Source organism: Ochotona curzoniae, unplaced genomic scaffold (genome assembly GCF_017591425.1).
Source record: "Ochotona curzoniae isolate NIBS_2020 unplaced genomic scaffold, NIBS_Ocur_1.0 scaffold_4506, whole genome shotgun sequence".
NCBI lineage: Eukaryota > Metazoa > Chordata > Mammalia > Lagomorpha > Ochotonidae > Ochotona > Ochotona curzoniae.
The window spans coordinates 42692882-42713380 of NW_024467119.1; the positions used below are offsets into that span (position 1 = coordinate 42692882).

General features: G+C 36.9%; 1 protein-coding gene across 1 annotated transcript in view; it reads left to right on the forward strand.

Moving 5' to 3' along the window:
• ARHGEF38 (Rho guanine nucleotide exchange factor 38) overlaps nucleotides 1-20499 on the forward strand; it is a 98606-nt gene extending 78107 nt beyond the window's left edge. Inside the window, exons 8-14 of the mRNA XM_040966852.1 lie at nucleotides 1998-2102; nucleotides 3823-3945; nucleotides 6176-6487; nucleotides 11315-11458; nucleotides 12204-12402; nucleotides 12525-12784; nucleotides 20314-20499. Coding sequence (XP_040822786.1) covers nucleotides 1998-2102; nucleotides 3823-3945; nucleotides 6176-6487; nucleotides 11315-11458; nucleotides 12204-12402; nucleotides 12525-12784; nucleotides 20314-20499 — 1329 coding nt within the window. The remainder of the gene's footprint in view (nucleotides 1-1997; nucleotides 2103-3822; nucleotides 3946-6175; nucleotides 6488-11314; nucleotides 11459-12203; nucleotides 12403-12524; nucleotides 12785-20313) is intronic.

The window sequence follows — 20499 nt, forward strand, 5'->3', positions numbered from 1 at the left end:
TCTTCTTCATGTGTAAAATGAAATCAATAATAATACCCATAGCATAGAGTTGGATAAAAATGAAAATGAACAAAAAAGGAAAACAGGTATTGCCACAGTATAAGACAAAAATCCTTAATTTTAAACATGTTAATTCCACCAATAGAATGTTTTTTCCATTTTTTATTATGTTTTTGACAATCTTTACATAGTTAATTAGGATAAAAAGGTTCAAGGGCTATAGAAAAGTGGGTAAGACTATTATTTCCATGTTGTTTCCTTCATGTATCTGAGGTTAGAATTTCTTAAATACTGATGTAGGTCTAGGGCAACACATGGGAAGAAACAATTGTTTATTGTGGGAAAAATATGAAAGGAGGGAATACTCACAGACAGAGTGAAGTTGAACTAGTGCTGAGATAACTAATAAATTTTTGTAATGCAGAGACAGGATGACAATACGTTAGCAAAAGAAAGGGGCAGGATAAAGTCCTGGGTACAGGAAAAGAGAAGTTGGTGTAATTCTCATGATATTATCCTTGAATGCCCTATTTAAAATTCTCCAAGTCATGGCCAAGATGTACGAAATAAAATATCTGGATGGGTTCCAAAAATCTACATGAATGTATGATTATATATGATTGACTGGGTGTGAGAGTGTTAAATTATAAAAACTCTGCTTCTTATTTAACCAAAGGCTTTTCAGATACACAACAGGGTTTAACAATTAGGTAAGACGTCATCATTGCTATTAAAAAAAACAGATTTGTTTATTTTTATTGGAAAGGCAAATATACAAAGAGAAGGCGAGGCAGAGAGGAAGATCTCCATCTGATGATTCACTCCCCACACAATGGTTGCAGCTGAGCCAGTCTGAAGCCAGGAGCCTGGAGCTTCTTTTTGGGTCTCTCATGTGGGTGCAGGGTCCTCAACTACCTTCCCAGGCCACAAGCAGGGAGCTGGATGGGAAACGGGGCTGGTGGGATTAGACCCAGTGCCCATATGGGAACCTGGTGCATGCAGGGCAAGGGCTTTAGCCACTAGGCTACCCCACCGGTGAAAATGTCACCACTTCTATCAATTCAGTTCTAAGATCAACTGTCTGAAATAAAACATATCTATCTATGTATATGAACCAAGACTGGCTACGGTAAGGACCCAGTGCCAAATAGAATACAGCTTATTCCATGAAACATCTGTATTTTCATATAGATTTGACGGTATAAAGTGACCCTGATCTCATTTTGCAGCCATTTTGTACGCTAAGAAACAGTTCTTCTTTAATAGTATTAATGACTCTGTGCTACTGGGAATTGTCAGAAACATTTAAAATGTGTGTTTTACTAAATGTTAGTAGATATGCATATAAAATGACAAAAAATTAAACAGTTTATGAACTGCTATTTTAATTCTGAGGAGCTATCCCTATAAAGGTACTTTTGCTAAGGTTATATGCCGACGTTCACATTTCAGTAAGTAGAGACGTAGCGCATTTCTTTAACCATGACCCTAGGAATGTTTCTATATAAGCTGTGTGAAATAAACTGAAATAAGGCATATAAGTAAAACAGCATTTATGAACCAGTAAATAAAATATAACTATTATATAACCCATATATATGTGTGTGTGTGTGTGTGTGTATAGTGTGTATATGTGTGTATAGATAGATAGATAGATAGATAGATAGATAGATGCGATTTATATATACCTATACAAATGATCACAAATACAGGAAAAAAATTACATTGCAATATCTACGGTGACTTAGAGAAGCTCTTTGAAAGCAAACAACAGCAAAGTGGACGTCATGACATGCTTTGCTATGCTAATTGAACATCAGTTGTGCTGTGTGCCAACACAGAGGGTAGTATGTTCTAAACAGTCTGCCAATCATACAAGGTTTTCATAGTAACAAAACACTTTTTTGTAAGGTTCAGAGCCAGTGTAATGTGCTTTGCTTTTTTTGAAAAAAAAAAGTTGTTTGAATTATGACTAAGTAATTCTATATATTATTTAGGTGAAAGACAATACCTTTAACAGAGAAGAAAAGCTATTGAGATCTTTAGAAAAGACTGTGAGGCATTCTGTGAAGAACATTTCCTTCTATTTACAACATATGCAGGTAGGTGCCGCACAGCTTCTTGCAATGTTTCTACAAGAATGCATTGATTTCCTTGGTTATCAAGGAAGGTAAATGTGATGACACTGTGTCAAACCTGGAAGGCTACAAACTACTCTAGAAAGAAGCCAAAAGAATGATTTGAATTTTGCTGTTTGTTAATCTGCCCCAGCTTCACCTTAACCCAAAGCATCATATGTCAGGATTTCAGCTCAGACAATTGCCACATGAACCATCAGCATGATTTCTTTATAACAGAGATGAGTTCATTAATACAAAATTGCAGGAATTCTATTTATTTGTTTGGCTGTACTAGCATGTTTCTGATGCCTAAAATAAATATAAAATCAGCACAAAGGAAAATAACTGAGCTATAAAATGTCATGAACTGCAATATGTAAATTCTCCCATGTGAATAAACTAGAAGATAAAATCAACCCTTCCTTACAAATTTCCAATATCCAAAGAGATTGTCCAAACCTTTGTGAGAATCCCTGATTTCCTGAGGCAATTGCAGTATACAATACTGTCATTCTGAGTAGAATTCAAAGTTGGGAGTTTCTCCTTGTGCATCTCATAGAGGAGAGGGCCTCCTTAACATCCCAGTTGTGGCTATGACTATGAGACATGGTTACTTAGTAAAGTGAAGTGCAAATTAGTTAGTAAATGGTGCCCTTCCATTTTCCTGAAGATTTTTATATTGGATAACTGCTTTTGGTGATAGATGCTTGAACACATAGATAAAACATCACACAGGTAGAGGATTAAATTGACAAGTACAATGATTTGAAGACAAGGTTCCACATTACATAAGGACAAGCAGCTTCCTGTCCATATGTATTATCTGATGCAAAGACTGATATTTTACAATCAGATTTGCTCATCTTTCACTAGAGGATGCTTTATGGGAAAAGAAAATGCAAGCCTGGTTACAACAGTCAGAGGACAGTGGGAACTCTATGTTATGTATCTTTCAAGGAAAACATGCTTCTTGGGAACACATACAGAAAAGTTTTCCTTTATTTCTTTGGAAGGCACAGGGACAGAAAGAGGGAGATGGAGGAAGAGACAGAAAGACAAACAGGCATTGTCTTCCCAGAAATTCACTCCTTCAAACCACAACATCTAGGGCTGCATCAGGCTTAAGCAAGGAGTCTGGGGTTCCATGTAACTCTCCCACACAAGAAACTGGGACCCAGGCATTTGGGTCATTATCCATTGACTTCCCAGTCATATTAGCAGGAAACTGGATGGGGAACAGACTAGCTGGATTTGAACTGGCATTCTCACATGGAATGCAGGAATCTCAAGTGGAGACTGAACCTGCCATCAGCCCTTGCTTAAATTTTCTATTTCCATTATTTGATTCAACAGAAATGTGAGCCCCTTCTCTAAAGAGAGCATACAATTCACTGAGAAAAGCAAATGACACAAACCAAAGAGGACTTTTTAAAAAAAAAAAAATAAGAAGTTTATAAGAATTGAATGTTAAAAGAATGTCCAATGAGGAATCTAAGATGCATGCTATTTAATTAGAGAGGGCCTCATACAATATTATAATAAAATTCCATGGGAGAAAAATAAAGGAAATTGCTGCAAAAGTAAGCTGGTTTTACAGAGTACTCACGATTTTGTTGTTATTTTTTTTACATCTGGACAGATTTAGTAGTGCTGACATCAGAACCTGTCCTCTTGATGACTATGTTATGTTCTTGGGTTCCAGGATGCCATGCCCTGTGCCCAGCAGAGTGTAACAGAGCTGCAGGAGATTTCCCACCACCAAGATGAGAAAGAGAAGGGCAACTGTGACGCTCCAAGCCATACCTCAAATCCATGTCATGACTTTGTAAGTTATTTGTATTTACCTAAAAATTAAAAAAAAAACAGTGGAATTAAAAGTGAAGCTGCCTCTTATTTGTTTTTCTGGAGTGGGAAATAAAATGTGCATTAAAGCAAGCACGAATGTTAAAATTAGTACATTTAAACAGGGGATTTAAAAAGTCAGTAAATATTTTTAAAGTGGATTAGTGAGGATTTTTACTAAAATTGAAATGACAGGACCCCGGACCATGTTTCAGGGGTTCATCAGAGTCTGTGTAGCATTTTAAAATCAATACTTATTTAAATCTTAATGAAATATATCACAGATTTTTTTTCTAAGTTAGAAAGCTGCAAGCTTCTTACAGGATTCACTCAAAATGTCCCAATTTCTTACAGAAGAAACACAAGATAATCCCTGAGAATGACTTTTATTAGCACTGGAAAGCAAAAAGGTTCTGAAAGTCAGTGTTTGTTATTTCTGGAATCACATATTTCTGTTCCAAGGGAAAATAGTTTTCTATTTTTTACACTTTTTTGTTGTTTGTTTTGCACATTAGCATTAGAGGGAGAGATATCTTCAATGAACTTTCTGAGGTCTCTCACGTTTCTGAACTGTCAGGTGGTATGACACAATCCCCATCGCCATAGAGCACCACAAATATGCATCTTGGTTTTCTGGCACTGGGAAATAGAAAGTCAGGATTATAGATTGCCTAACTTGATAAAAATGGGTTGGTCAATTCCAGGTGGATGAATACATGGATAGAAGTTTCTACATCATAGGTTTAATGGGAATATGTGTACATGGTTTTTAAGTCTGTTCTGGATTTAATTACAGGAAATATATTTCAGAAAAGCTCTTAAGGGTTTTGTTAACATGCTCTAGAATTTTCCAAAATTAAAATTGTTAGCTTCATATAAATATGGTTAACAGGTAAAATAGATAGGACTCTGAAAACCGCATATGAAAAATCAAATTTTTTCTAAGGACAGTGCAGTTGTTCTTATCTAACCTATGTATTTTATGTAAGACAAAATATTAAAACAAAATCCGATTATTATTGTGAGCATAATTGCCAGAGAAATCAGTTCAAGTCTGTAAGTTATTGGATATTGTAATTATAATGTTATAATTAAATTAATTGTGGAATCCAGTCACATCACACAGTAATTTATTTTAGATAAAATAGATTATTTGCTTAGTCAAGGGAGTCACTGAACAGTCTTCAGGCACTTATTGATTATCACATAAACCAGGCATCAAATGTAATATGTGTTAGCTATTGCTGATCCCAATAAGTGGTTTCCCTCTCTGCTAGATTTCCCATGAGCTCAAAGTTACCAGGGGCCATTTACATTAATTAATACAAGCTGTTGCTAGCTGCTGATTTGCTAGACCATCTTTTGGGATTCAAAAGAGAACTTTATTTTCAGATTACCATAACATAATCATATAATTTAAGCATATAAGATAAAATAAGGTGGTTAGCAAACAGGAAACTAAGACACATCAGATTAGAGTTAAGGGAAAGAGAAGTAGGAGAAATGAAACCTGGGAACTCAGGTACTGGCATAGCATTGGGGATTAATATGAAGTTCCTCCAAGATGTAGAACTAAAGACATAGAGCCTATTTCCCTTCAAAGTATTTCAATTACCTTTAACTATGTGGTCAATTCTGTCACAGGTGTGAATTACTTATATTTAGTGGTTACTATCCTTTATATAAGGAATGCAGTTCACCACTTAAAACAAGCCCATCGGTAGCCAGAAATTTAGGGGTGGTGTGGGAGGAATAGGATACAGTTTCTTCTAAGACTGAACATGATCTGTTTGATGCAAGTGGTCTTGAGCCATTTGCACGATCTGGAGAGTTAACGTTGGACACAACCCATGTTCTGGAATCGTTCAGCCTGGCTCTGAACTAGAAAGAAGAGAAATTAAACATTTTAAATGATTTGGTCCCAGTGACAAAAACCAATAGCTTTAGAGAGAAGGATCGAGTTGCATTTGGGGCATGCAGGTTTCACCTTCAAATTTCTCTTCCTGCTAACTTTTTACAATTAGGGGAGTTATGCTTTAAGTTCCTAGATAGATTCTGTTAAATACAAAACAATCAGATTTCCTTTTTAATTTGGCTAGATGCTTTCTGTGTTCCTGGTACTCTCGTGTGAAGGAGGTCAGCCTATTGATCATGGCACTGGACATGGTGTGGGCTGCTCCTCTTGGTAACAGGATCCCTTTTTCTTTTGACAGGCAGCCCACTTACACAGACTCGTCCTGAGCCCACTGTCAGCCCTGCTGTCCTTGTTCCCTGGGCCTCTGAAGCTCATCCAGAAACGCTATGACAAACTGCTGGACTACAACAGCTACCTGCAGAGGTCTGCAGGAGAGGAGTCAGATTTGGCCAAAAAGGAGTACGAGGCCCTCAATGCCCAGCTTGTAGAAGAACTGCAGGTGTTCAATCAGGCTGCTCGGAAGATTCTGCTGAACTGTCTGTGCAGTTTCATCACTCTGCTCAGGGATCTGATGTTCACAGCCAAGCAGTCTTACTCCACGGAGGTGCTGGTAAGCACAACACCAGCTCACAATTACCCATGGCTTCTGGCTCTACCAGAATCCACTTCCATGCAAAATAAGCTCTAGTCAGAGTGGGCACCAATGGGTGTTGGGTGGGATGTAATTTATTTTAACAAAGGCAGTGAGCTTGGTCTTCTATAACTTTTTTGTTCTTCCTTGTGGGAGGAAAAACAGGTTTGGTAGTTCAGGTTTACAGCAACTTACACATTTGCAGTTCTTTATCAGAGATCCCCTTTTCAAATAGGAAATAACTTTTAGCTTTGCACCATCTGCCTGATACTTCATTGAAGCCAATTTCCTTAACAATTAAAAGTTCTTAGATGTTAACCATGGTTATTTATAATGGAGCTCTAAAAAGAAGACCATCTCAGCATAATGACAGAAGAAGGTAGCAATCAAACCATTCTGTTTTATTTTTATTTTCCTCTAAGGAAGAGAAACCTGTTTATGTACCTTGGCCTTAGCCAAAAAGCAATGGACTAATCTGTAGTTTCTTGGATAATTCACTCCGAGGTCACAGTATTGAATTGTTAAAACAGTCTTTAAACTTTTTTAAAACTGTCTGAATATATTTCACATGGCAGTCCATAGTAGGAGGACAGAGATTATTTGTTTGTTTTAGATATCCCTGCCATTCTGAAAATGGGTATTTAGCCTAGCACTTACTGCACAGGAATACCTGGATTTGATCTCTAGCTCGGGATCCTGACTCTAGCTTCTTGCCAGTGCAGACTTTTGGAGGCAGCAGTGAACACTTAAATACCTGGGTTGCTACTACCCATGAGGGAGACCTGAATTTTGTTTCTAGGTCCTGGCTCTAGCCATGGTCACTATGGGCATTGAGGGAGAGAAGAAGTTGATGGGTATATTCTCTTCCTCAAACAATTTATAAGAAATTACTAATGTTCTAAAGTAGAAAAACCATTTCATTCTATATATGTGCCATATATGCTTAAGCTTTTATACTGAGAATATTAAAAATTCATAGTTGTGAGAATGTAGATATTTTATATTCAACTTCCACAGTTTCTGAAGGAATATGTTTGTATATTTGTCTCTTAATGACTTCTTTGATTTAGCAAAATAGCTTTAAGGTTCATGCATGCTGAACCATCTGATAGAATTTCCTTACTTTTAAAGTTTGAATAAGATCCCTTTATAGGTAAATACCATATTTCTTTTACATATTCATGTGTCAATAGACACTTGGGTCATTTTAACTCTTGGCAATTATCAGTTATGGTGCTTTGAAGATGGCTGTGCAACTAACACTTGAAGATTCTGTCTAGAATGGTTTTGGATTAATACTCAGAAGTGCCATTAGTGATAATTTAGTAATTAACATTTTTTAGAAATACAAAGCCCTATTTTTATTTTCATTTTTGACCAGAGTTTTTATATGCACATGATTGAGAGATCTAATTTATTATACAGCCTTGCTTAAGGAAACCAAATGTTTTCATTCCCTTTTCTCCATTTCTTCTTTCTCAGAGGCAACTCTTTTTCAATTTTGGGGTGATTTTCTAGTATTTTAAAATAAAACTTGTGTTGTCATTTCATCATTTTTCAATTTAAGGGATGATATATTGCACTATGAAAAATGAGGATTTAGTTCTTTCCTCTTTCTATGCCCTCACAACATATATATTCATATTTTTATCTCTCTCCTGTTATATCATAAATCTTCGTAAGTTCATATTCAGTGTTTAAATTCTTTGACTTGTCTGTCAGTCACGATCCTAGCAGGAAAAGCATAACACACTCAAATGGAGCATTTGGAGAAAAAATTTAGTAGTCTATTTATAAAAAAAATCTATGTATGCTTGCAGTAAATGCAAGCATATGGGAGGTTTTAGGAACAGCACTCTGCCCTACAGAGCAGTCAAAGAGACAAGACTTCTACAGGTACTTCTATAGGTGGAAAGAAATAAGGTGAAACAGAGGTTATAGAATGATATAATAGGGCCCAGCGGCGTGGCCTAGTGGCTAAAGTCCTCGCGGCTAAAGTCCTCGCCTTGAATGCCCTGGGATCCCATATGGGCGCCGGTTCTAATCCCAGCAGCACCACTTCCCATCCAGCTCCCTGCTTGTGGCCTGGGAAAGCAGTCAAGGACAGCCCAAGACTTTGGGACCCTGCACTTGCATGGGCGACCTGGAGGAGGTTCCTGGTTCCCAGCTTCAGATTGGCACAGCACTGGCCGTTGCGCTCACTTGGGGAGTGAATCATCGGACGGAAGATCTTCCTCTCTGTCTCTGCTCCTCTCTGTATTTCTGACTTTGTAATAAAAATAAATAAATCTTTAAAAAAATGACATAATAGAGTGTAGGAGAGTGACAAAAGCAGTGTGTTGTAGTTAACACTGCAGAAAGGAAACTCAGGAAATGAATATCTCATTTTCCTTCCTTATTCTGATTTCCTCTGGGATTTCTTCATTGGTTAAACCTATCTGAAAGCCACACAAGCAAAAATGCTGTCAATTCATTCTATTCTGATCAGCCTCCCAGAGCACAAGAAGGCAAAGGAAGCAGAATGAATCCGAAGAAAACAGCCAGCACACAAAGTGAATCAGAGACACACAGACTACTGATCACCGTTTCTTTCATATTTAGCTTTGGTTTTCCTTGACTTTAGTGATGGGTTTTTCTTTAATCACTAATTTAATTTTCCTTTGCATAACCTTATCCATCAATTGGATAAATTGCCTTGTAAGACTTTCACGTATGCAATGAAGTTGGTCAACTCTGTCTTCTTGCAGAAAGCATTTCCAGAGCTTTCCGATTCACTCCCACCTGACTTGGTTGCTAGTTTATGTGATAAGTAACTATGATCCTAAAGTCACACTTGATCATCGTTCCGTTTACTGTTCTATGTGGAATCTCATTTCCTTGTTTCCTTAGCTCATGCTGACTTGATTACTTTATGATTTGGGATGTACAGCACAATTTTAGTAGTCCCTTGAGAAACAATGATTAGGAGATAAATATTTTGACATTTTGAATAACTGAAAAGTGTCTCTAATCACACTTGATGGTGTAGTTGGTTGTAGAGTCTTCAGTTCTTTCTAACTCCGATGTCAGTCTATTGTTTTGTCATTTCTAGTTTTAAGTTTCTGTTGAGAACTTTGTAGTCCATTTTAATTATTTGGTTTGCTTATCCCATCCTAGTCCTGAAAATTTATGGTACTTCTTCCTTGTTTCTACCATTTTGAAAAATTAATGATGATGTATGCTGGTGTATTGTATACTTAATAGGATTCTTTAAATTGGAAACTTTGCTTGCATTTCTAGAACATTTGAATATTTAGTATTTGAATAATTTAGAAATATTTCAATATTTCATTGACTTTTCTTTTTTTCCTTTACCTTTTCTTTTTTTGGAATCTTCTGGATTTTTAGTTTTATTATATTTTCCCAGTTTATTTTATATATCTTTGTTAGTTGCTCTACTTTCTTTTTTCCTACATCAGTCTTTTAATATTTTAATTTCTGTTCTTATAATTTTAATTTTCAAGAACTCATTTTGTTTTCTTAAAATTAAGACAGGTTTCTTTTTCTATTAGCATCTCACATGTTAGTGTCATGCCTGGACTATCTGATTTTTTTAAAAAAAAACTACTTATTTCATCTTATTCCTTCATTCCTTCTTTCATTCCTTTGTTTCTTGCTTCCTTCTCTCCCTCCTTCCTTCCTTCCTTTGTTTTCTAAAGATCTACTTATTTTTGCTTGAATGGCAGTAACAGAGAGAGAAGGAGAGACTGAGAGATTGATCTTCCAAATGCTGGTTCATTCCACAGATGGCCCCAATGGCAGGAAATGGGCCATTTCAAAGCCAGGACCTTCTTCCAGGTCTCTCACATAGATACAGTGGCCAAAGAACTTGGCCCATTCTCTGCTTCTTTCACAAGCTGTTAGTCTGGAGCTGGATTGGAAGTGGAGCAGCTGGCCAATAAGCAAATGGATATACAAAGCTGTCTCCCCCACCCCAGTCAGGCCGAGCAATCACACTGTTATCCTCCAGACAGAAGATTTGAATAATTTTCCTTTGAGTATTCTAACCAGCTCAAAAGAAAAGTTCTAAAAATGCTGTTAACGTCAAGGTTTCCAAATGAAATGATAATCAGATTATATAATAAACTCTATATTTTCAACTTCTAATTACTTATTGTATGCTACCATTTAGCCCTCAACTGTTTTTCAGTTGTGACTGTTTAAAAATATCAGCTATCTAAGCTGGCATTTTGGCATAGTAAGTTAAGCTTCCACCAGCAGTGTCCCAAGAGAAAGCAACAGAAATTCCATGGGTTTTCTTCACCAAATCTTCAAAGTCAGATGGAACCACTTCTACTGTTCTGTTTATTTCAAAGTTTTATCCATTGAGTCCCTCAAAAGAAACATACAAAAAAAAAAAAAAAAAAACCCGCACAGTTGTGAAGGTGTGGAAACACTCCACTTCTGGAGGGAAATACATCATAACTTTTTTTTCTGACTTATTTGAAAGCCAGTACAATCTCTTGCTCCTTGGTTCTTGTGTAGCTTCTCTTCTCTTGTCACTTCCACGCCACAGTGTCGCAGTGACTTTTGATTTCTAAGCCTTTATTACTATTTTGCCTTTTCCATTCTCTTTTTATTTGGGCTTGAATCCTTAAAAAATTAACTCCATCATTTTACTGGGGTTTCCAGATTTACTGAATTACAGTATCTAAAATGGTTTTGCTGTCAACCTAATCTATGCTACTCATCACAACTGCACTAAATTCAACACCCACCTCGTCACTCAGCAATCTAGAAACAACACTGTATTTTTTCAACCTGTAGGTGCCCCTGTTGGTTTCAAGTATCTCTGAGATTCAGAATCGGGTGTTAGAAGAGGTGCACAGTATGAATTTTGTGAAGGATAACAGTGCCACATTTATTGAGAGGAAACTTAGCTTTGAAAAGAAGAAGCCTATGCAGATTCTGGTGAGTTTGTCAAAATGTATAACCGTTACTTATTTGCCTTGTCCAGTTCATAGTATATTATTTCCTATGATTTATCCCATTCTAATATGCCATCATCTGTATATACTTTATCACCCATTTCTATTCTTTTATTATAAGCCCTACAAAACATTCATTTTTAACATGTTTTGTACTTGTTGTATCATCAAAGTACCTAAAATAGTGATTGGCAAAAGATAAGCACTGAAAAAATGTATTTTGAATAGGTTTTTATAGAAATAAATAACCTACTCAACCCTTTTATTTTTAAGAATAAGGCACCCCAGGCTGTAGGAATAAAGTGAATTTCTTAAGGTCTTTTAATGTCAGCACTGGAATGCAGTCAATGACTCTTGACTCTCGATTCCTAGCTTACCATTTCCCAGAAAAATGGACATACACACATATAACTTACTTAATTAACTATTCACTTCCAAGTGTTTCCTGTGCCAGGGCTTGACTGCCAGTTGAAATGTTGCTTGGCATTCAAGGAGGATTAGAACTTCTGCCTTGTCATCAGCAGAATTTTTTTTCTTTACTACAACACTACCCTCATGTGCTTACTAGAGAGTTTTCTCATTGAATAATACAGCTGTATACGTGACAATAAAAGCCTGATATGGGCTCTGATATTGAAGTAATGCCAGGTCAGCAAATGACTTCCACATTATAAGTAAATGTTTATTAACTCAATGCGGACAAAAATTTCTCCTTACTTCAATTCCAGCCGGAAGTGCCACGGCAAACTGACATTCACCGCTCCAAGCTTCTGTCCACATACAGTGCAGGGGAACTCTACCAAGCCAAGCGCAAGTGCAATGCTACACAGGAGCATGACATCAATCTTCTGGAAGGAGAGTTGGTGGCTGTGATAGAACAGAAAGATCCGTTTGGGAGCACAAGCAGATGGCTTGTGGACACAGGAAGTAAGCTGACTCCTCTTTAGGTTAAGATTTTTCTGCGGAGACTTCTGCGTGCTTCTCTAAGCAGCCATGTTGGGGAAGAGCTATGCATGACTCTGATTCATTTCTTCTTATTTTCTATCCAGTTGTAAAAGGATATGTGTATTCCTCCTTCCTAAAACCCTACAACCCAGCAAAAGCGCAGAAGGCAGATGCTGAAAACAGGTTCTGTGATGAAGATTTTGATAACATCAGCCTCTTTGTGTCCTCACGACCAGCTAGTGACAGTGTCACAGGAACCCCGGAAGAAAGCATAAGTGACAGCAGCTCATCTCTTAGTGGCACTTGTGGAAAATTTGAAACAAACGGCACTGATGCCGACAGTTTTCAAGAAGCAGATGAACAGGTAAGAACGAGAACTTTGAGGTAAAAATATTTGGCTGTTTTGACTCACAAAAGAATTTCTAATGGTACTCTATTTTACTGCAAGACTTGGTGGAAAAGTGTCAACTTTGACAAGATACTTCGCATCATTAATATGTACTCACTGTAGGTCATTTTGCAAGGTCTTAAATTCTCTGAGCCAGTTTTCTTATATGAAGCAGAAATTACAAAAGCTCAGAGAGCACAGTTGATGTGAGGATTACAAATAAAGTACCCAGCATAGATCACTCAATTAATAATGATTACTATTTATTACACATTATGTTATTTACTCAATTAATTTAGATTATGAGTTAGAATAATTCAAAGAGTAATTGATATACTTTGGGTGGAAGTTCTTAACAGGCACATGGTCTGCATGTGTTTCCTCCCACCCGTGACTGATTCTTACCTTTTCAGATATTAGTATATGTTCTTCAACTCTTGTGCCCCGAGGTTTCAAAACACTTTTTCTCTGCTATTTTTTCATGTTTTTAATGTGTTGAGAGTTCCCAAAAGATATTTCGTAACAGTAAGCTAATTAATGAACTTTTATCATTGAAAGCTAGATAGCTGATTAAAGGTTTTAGCAGAGTGCATTATACAAAATATCCATCACAGAAATCTGAGACTCAAATTTATCAAGACACTCTAAAACTATCTTGATATCAACTCCTGGCTCGTTCTTGGCTTCACAAGAACTTCAGACTAGGTATATCACTTTAAGCTCTTTCAACCTTCAATTAACAGTGAGAAGCTTCACCACTGTAATAATTCCTGCAGGCTGCTACTGCAAAGCAGTTGTCTCTACTAATCCTGTTAGTAGCCAGCATGTGAATTAGATCCATTAGAAGTTTCCATTACCAACAGAAGAAAACTGAGATAACTTGCTTTTGTTTAAAACAAAATATATTGATGGTGTCTCTCCACAAAGTGCTATTTGCTCTGTCCTTTGAGTTTGGCTCCAATTCAAAACAGACAGTCATATAAGGGATTTAAACTTAGCATTATTACTAACAAAATTGGATTATGAATTTTGAATCTATGACTACACGGGATCCCTGATACATCCATTCAGTGGGAACTTACCCAGTTCAACATGAAGGCCTTCCTTATGTGTGGGCAGTCTGTCCCAATACATTCCTTACAGTGCGAAGAAGATGCATCTTTCAGAATCTCCAAAACAAGGGAAAAAAGAAGAAAGGACCAGGTAGAAGTATTTCCCTTGATGTCTTAATCCTAGCCAGTAGAAGCATTTGGGCCAGTGGTTTTAAGACTTCTATGAAAGCACCTGCTCTGCATTCCTTGGAACCAGAATTACATTTTTGTTCTAGTCCTTGGCAGAGAGTTGACGTTTCCATTTGTTTCTCAGAGAGTGTAGAAGAAGAAAACAGTTAATCTATATTTTTGATGTCACAGTCTAAGAGAACAGTTTATTATAAAGGTTCATAAATAAAGTGACTAAAAAGAAGTAACTTGTAAAATAAAAACAAAACAAAAAAAGAAGTAACTTATATCATCTTTGTGAACAGTGAGAACAATACATATCCTATTTTCTCACACTGCAGGTTGCCCACAAGGAAATTTTTTGCATGGCTTCTAGATTTTTGTTCTTGATTTTATTTTACTATCATGCACATCAACTGAAATCTACACTGGCTTAATTGGTTGCCACTCTAGGTCACCATTTCCTTTTCCTGTGCCTCTCTACAGTATTAGTACTTATATTACTCTTTCAGATTTGTAATAACATTTACAAGGCTGCAATCTACTCTTACTAAATGGTTTCAATGAACTCTGACAAGGACAAAGGAATGGATAGTTTTGGCTTCTGCCTTACATTCAGTGAACACTTGGAGGGCTCTAACGACATTTATGTAAGGTATTTTCCAACTTATTTCTAGATCGTAGTGTTTTTTTGTGATGTTTACCCCTGAGCTGACATCTTGAACCTAAGACATCTATAGATGGGTTTTAGTGTGTATATGGAATTCTCATAAATCCCCTCAACTATGTCAGAAATGTGCTAATTTGCATATGTACACCTTTAATATGAAAGATGCCGATGGTTTCCACAGATTTTCAGAAGGACATTCTAACTAAAATGTTGAGAAAGCACTGTTCCAAAGGCTCAATTTGCTTATTACTGTATAAAATTGTCTAGAACCCTTCCAGTGAGTTAGGAATCTTAGAGGTAGAGTGAAAACATAATGGTATACTTGTTACAGAAATGAAGTGCTGCTGGAGAAAACATGTTGACACATGTGTTTGCTGTTCAGCAGTGAGGGACTTGGTACACAGAGCCAATAATCACATGTGGTCTGCTGACTGATGGTCAAAAGCCAAAGTTTATTAATAGCAATAGACTCTTAAAGCCTGAGGGTCTTGTAGGGTCTGAAACAGGCTGTAGTTTACATGCTTGCATGCAAGGGGGATCAATCAGTAGACAGTGTGTTCTTGTATTAGGCTACTAATAATTAAGCAGTGTATGCTAGAAATGGCACCTCTCTTTGATCTGTTATCAAAGCTTGAGGATTAGGGAGTTCCTGTGCCCACGCTGTTCCATTCCAACTGCTTCAAGACCTTTGCCCTGAGTTTTCGGAGCTTTCTTGCAAGATTACAGCTGGATATGGTTTTACATTAGTGAGGTTTCCCGTCCTCCTGCATATTCCTGTCTTCCTGTACAGCTGTAATTAGTATGTATGATTATCCCACTTTACGGAGCCTCAGGAACAAACCATAAAGTATCATCCATACATGTCCCATACAGGAAACATGTACCTTCTCTGCATGCTTTAGAAGCTCCCTGAGTTGTGATCCAGAGACCCCACTGAAGATGAAGATGAGCTGCTGCATATTCAGTCTAGCACTACTAATTTACACCAAGGGATGTAGCGGGATCTAATTTTCAACTTCTTTACTCAAACATTGTAACAAAGGCAGTCAAATGAGTATGCAATTCCATTCAAACGGATTCTCTCATGTTGTCCATCAGATAAGAATGGCATGGTCTTCAACAGTGTTCTGAGCTGCATAACAAAGGATTACAAGCTTAATGGCCAAAGCATTTTGCCCATGATCAGGAAGCCAAGTTTGGTATATCTCAATGTCTCGTTCTAGATTTCATATACTCACTTTTTAGTTGTATCTTAGGTTTTATTTTCTCACGGTCCTCCCCTCCCCCCCAACGCCCAAGCTCAAGATTGTTGATCATCATAACAGAATTGAGACTTCAGTTTTCTTGGTGGAAATCAACCAGGGACCACCTTCAATACAGAGAGATTTCTTTCAGATCCTTAACATGTGCCTCTCTCTCTGTAGACAGTTTACCACATAGCTACTTGCTTCTCCAGGTCTGTATGGAGGCAACTCTCTGCCTTCAGATTTCTCCCATCAGAGGAGGTGTGAATGCTCTTTTAAATATCTCATCTGATTAGATCAGATTCACCAGAGAAAATCAGCCTTTTTACAGAGGGACCTGCTTAGGCATTTTGGTATCCATCTCTGCAAAGATCTCTTCACATGTCATATAGTGTAAACAAATCATAGGTATAAAACCCCATAACAGTAGCTGATATCACCTAGAATCTAAGGCATCTGGTTGTACAGGACTGGCCCAATAGGCCACAGGAATCTTATATTCCACCCGGGGACCTGACTTTGGTATTAATGATACTTTTGACAAGCAGAACGTTGTGCTCGGCACTTCTTAAAAAGGATCACATGAAAAACCTTAAACCTTAAGGTTTATCAGATGATAAACTTTAGTTTTAGAAGACAGTTCAATGTCTAAAAATCAGTTTCTTTCCTCAATCCGTATAACATTGAAAATACAATTTATGACTCCCAAGAACTTATTTGTTTTGTTGGTGATCTTAAATCATGGTCTGGTCCATGATCTTTACATTTCATAGGTTTACTTACGATGGTGATGTCATGTGAAATGGTATGTTATTATTTAGGAAGCATTTTGACAAGCTGATAGGCTATACTTAATAAATGTATTTAAGTAGTCATTATAATGATGCCTTATATAAATAGATATGAAAAGATTTTCAAAAAATATTATTTAAAAATATTTACTCAAGAGGCAGAGAGAATGCAAGTTAGTCAGAGCCCCCAGTTACTGCTTCATGTTCTGCATGCCTACAATAGCCAGGTTTGGCCAGCTGAAGCAGAGAGCAGACAGCTCATTTAAGTGTTTCATTTAGTACTTGAGTCACCACCACCGCCTCCCGGGATGTGTGTTAGAAGTCTGCCATCAAGTGAGAGCTGGGTATCAAAGTGAGGTGCTCGTGGGATGTGACGGCCTCACCTGTCAGCCATTAGGGTACATGCCTAGCCCTCAAAGATGTTCCAAAGTACAAAACAGGTTACAAAAATTAAACATACTTTAATTCCACCTTTACTTCAGAGAGGTGAGTGGGAGGAAGAAAACAAAGAAGGAAGAAAGGACAAATATTGACAGCAGTGGCAGCGGGGGCTTATCTTTATTTAAAATTGTTTCTTGGTTAAAACTATTTGTGTGATAAAAAATGTATAATTCTGAAGCAAAGATATCAACGCTGGGTGCTGGAGGGTGAGGAAGAACAATGAACAGTTTTCATGTACTGTAAGAGCTTGGCTTTCTAACCTACATTTTATAACATTGTAAATTCTCTTTTTTTAACTTTTTAGTTTTTCCACGGGTAAATTAAAATATGTTATGATTTTTTGTTATTGTTGGAAAAGTGGGAAAAAATCAATTAACTGAGATTCACTGCAGACAAGTAACAAGGCTTGCTAAGGGAAGAAAATTAAATGCACCAATTCAGAATAAGGGAATGCTGAACTTGCAATGGTAGAACAGGGAAAGATTTGGTAGTAACAACACTGGATTATAAATTGGGTATGCGTCAATAATACACAATGATATTTTAAAAAAGTAAATGTGGAAAACTACATTGTGTGTGTAGAATATTGTACATAAAATGAGCCACAGCTTTTCCAAGTACAAAGAAGCAACCAATAAAATACATTTTAGTAACTGCAAACTAAAAAGAAAAAAGGATCAGATGATCAAGGCTCAAATTAGTGACAATTAGAATGTCTGTTACAAAGTTTAATATTTTAAGTTAGAAAGATGTAACCTAAAACAAGTAAAATATTGAAAGTGATAAGAAATCTTTCAGCTCTGAAATCCATTGCAGGTTGAAAATTTAACTTTTACTCTAACACTAAAATGACTAAAACACACACATACACACATACACACACGAGACTAAAAGAAGAGATTTTATGAGAGTAAAGAAAAATAGACCACAATCTCTTAAAAATCTGACTTCCTTCCATTTTGAGTATGTGAAGCATGCTTCCATTTAATATTAAAAGCAAAAAATGTTTATCTGAAATACGTTTGGCACCTCATTTGAAGTACTGTAAGTATTTTATAATTCTGTACTTCAGATTTATGATACTATGAAAATCTATATTTAATGTTTATATTTATAAAATGTACCATAATTTCACACCAAATAGATCTGGGTGAAACTTTTCAGATTGCCCCTGAGAGAATTTGTGCTAAAGTGAAAGACTACCACAAATATTTTATAATGTTTTGTTGCAGGAAGTCAAACATACTGAAAAATCCGTAGCTGCACTGGTAAAATAATATATTTTCATAAAAATTGCAAAAGATAGTTAGCAACTGCTAATGCAGTCCCTCACAGATTACTTTCTGTAATTGTATGTGTTATACCTACTCAGATTCCTGAATGTTTTTGGGAAACAGAACTCCTCTCTGCTCTCATGGATGTACATGTTTTCCTTCTATAAACAACAAAACAGCAGCAATGGCACATTTGACTCCAGTCCTTTCCATAAGAATACACTGCGCACATCCTTGCAAAAACAAGAGTTTGGTACCTAAAACATTTTGATAAATGGACAAAACACAGGGTTTAAATAAGAAAATATGAGTTTGAGTAGCACCAGTTATCTATATGGCCAGCCGTGGGTCTCTTCTCCAGGATGCAACTCGGACTGTTTAGATTAAATCATACTTGGTATACTTTAGGATGAGCTCTATACTGGGTTATTATTATTTCAGTCACACTATTGCTTAAGAATTTATACCACCAGACCCAGCGTGATGGCTCATTTGGCTAATCCTCTACTTCCAAGCACCAGGATCCCATATGGGCACCGGTTTGTGTTCCAGATGTTCCATTTCCCATCCAGCTCCCTGCTTGTGGTCTGGGAAGGCACTGGAGAACGGCCCAAAGTCTTGGTACCCTGTACCTGCATGGGAGACCCAAAGGAGGCTCCTTGTTCCTGGCTTCAGATCTCTTCAGCTCTGGCTTTTGCAGCCATTTAGGGAGTGAACCAACAGATGGATGCTCTTTCTGTCTCTACTTCTCTCTGTAAACCTGCCTTTCCAATAAAAATAAACATATCTTTGAAAAACTTATACCACTTCCCTTTTTGTTTTCCTATTTATATTTTAAAATTTCAAAATAACAAGTTTAACAAGTCTCATTTCTCATGTGATATGCATGCCCTTCAAATCAACAAACTTTTAAACAGCTGCTATGTAAAATTTGTGCTTTAGTCCCTTTTGGCTGCTGTAACAAATGCAACCAAAAATTTATTTGTCATGGTTGAGAAGTTTGGAAGTTCAACATCATGGCATTAGGCCATGAGCATATTGCGTTCTGTCAACTTCCTGGCTCAGAGACTGAGCATCTTCTCAGTAGATCTTAACAGGGTGGAGGGATGGGGAGGTGTCGTACATATGAGGACTTCAGCCTCATGATCTAATCACCCACCTCAGTACTATCCCCTTGGGGTCTAGGATTTTAATACACATGTGTTGGGGAGATACAAAGCTTCAGGTCACAGCAATGTGGTTCTTTCACCTAGGGAACAGCTCGTGCTAACTGCTAAGACAGTATGTCAGTCACCAGAATAAGAATTTCATTGAAAGTTAACAAGACTATAATAGCTTAACTTATTCATAACACTCCTCAGTAATTTCTTCCTGCTCATAGCTCCATTTATCCATGAATACTGAATTTTGAATTAATGCGCCTGCCTTTTCCTAAATTGTTTTCAAATGTTTCCTGTCTATATCTGAGCACAACAGATTCACCCCCTGTATCAACTTGGTCACTTATGAAAGGTTACTTTTTTCAAAATCCAGCTCATAATTAGTAATGTTCCATGTATGGGTTTTTTGTTGGTGATGGCATGGTTTTTGTGTTTTTTTGTTTTGTTTTTGCTATGCTGACATTTTTCTTTTGCAAGTTGGATTGTGTGGTCTCTGGTAAGTAATACCTAACATTCAGTATTTTATAAACTATGGCACAAATATTGTTAGTCAATTGTTTACTCTTATGCCATAGCTCAACCTTTTATTATCAGTCATATGATTTTACTTGAAAGATGGCCTAGTAGTTATTTGGGGGCTTCTGATATTTAATAATCATTAAGTGTTCTTTTAAGGCCAATAATTTCATTTGCTTCTATATACAGATCTTCTATGCAGTTCATGCTTTTCAAGCACGGAGTGATCATGAACTCAGCCTTCAAGAGTACCAAAGAGTTCATATACTTAGATTTTGTGACCTAAGCGGCAATAAAGAGTGGTGGTTAGCTGAAGCTCAGGGGCAGAAAGGCTATGTGCCAGCTAACTACCTTGGAAAGATGACTTACGCTTAA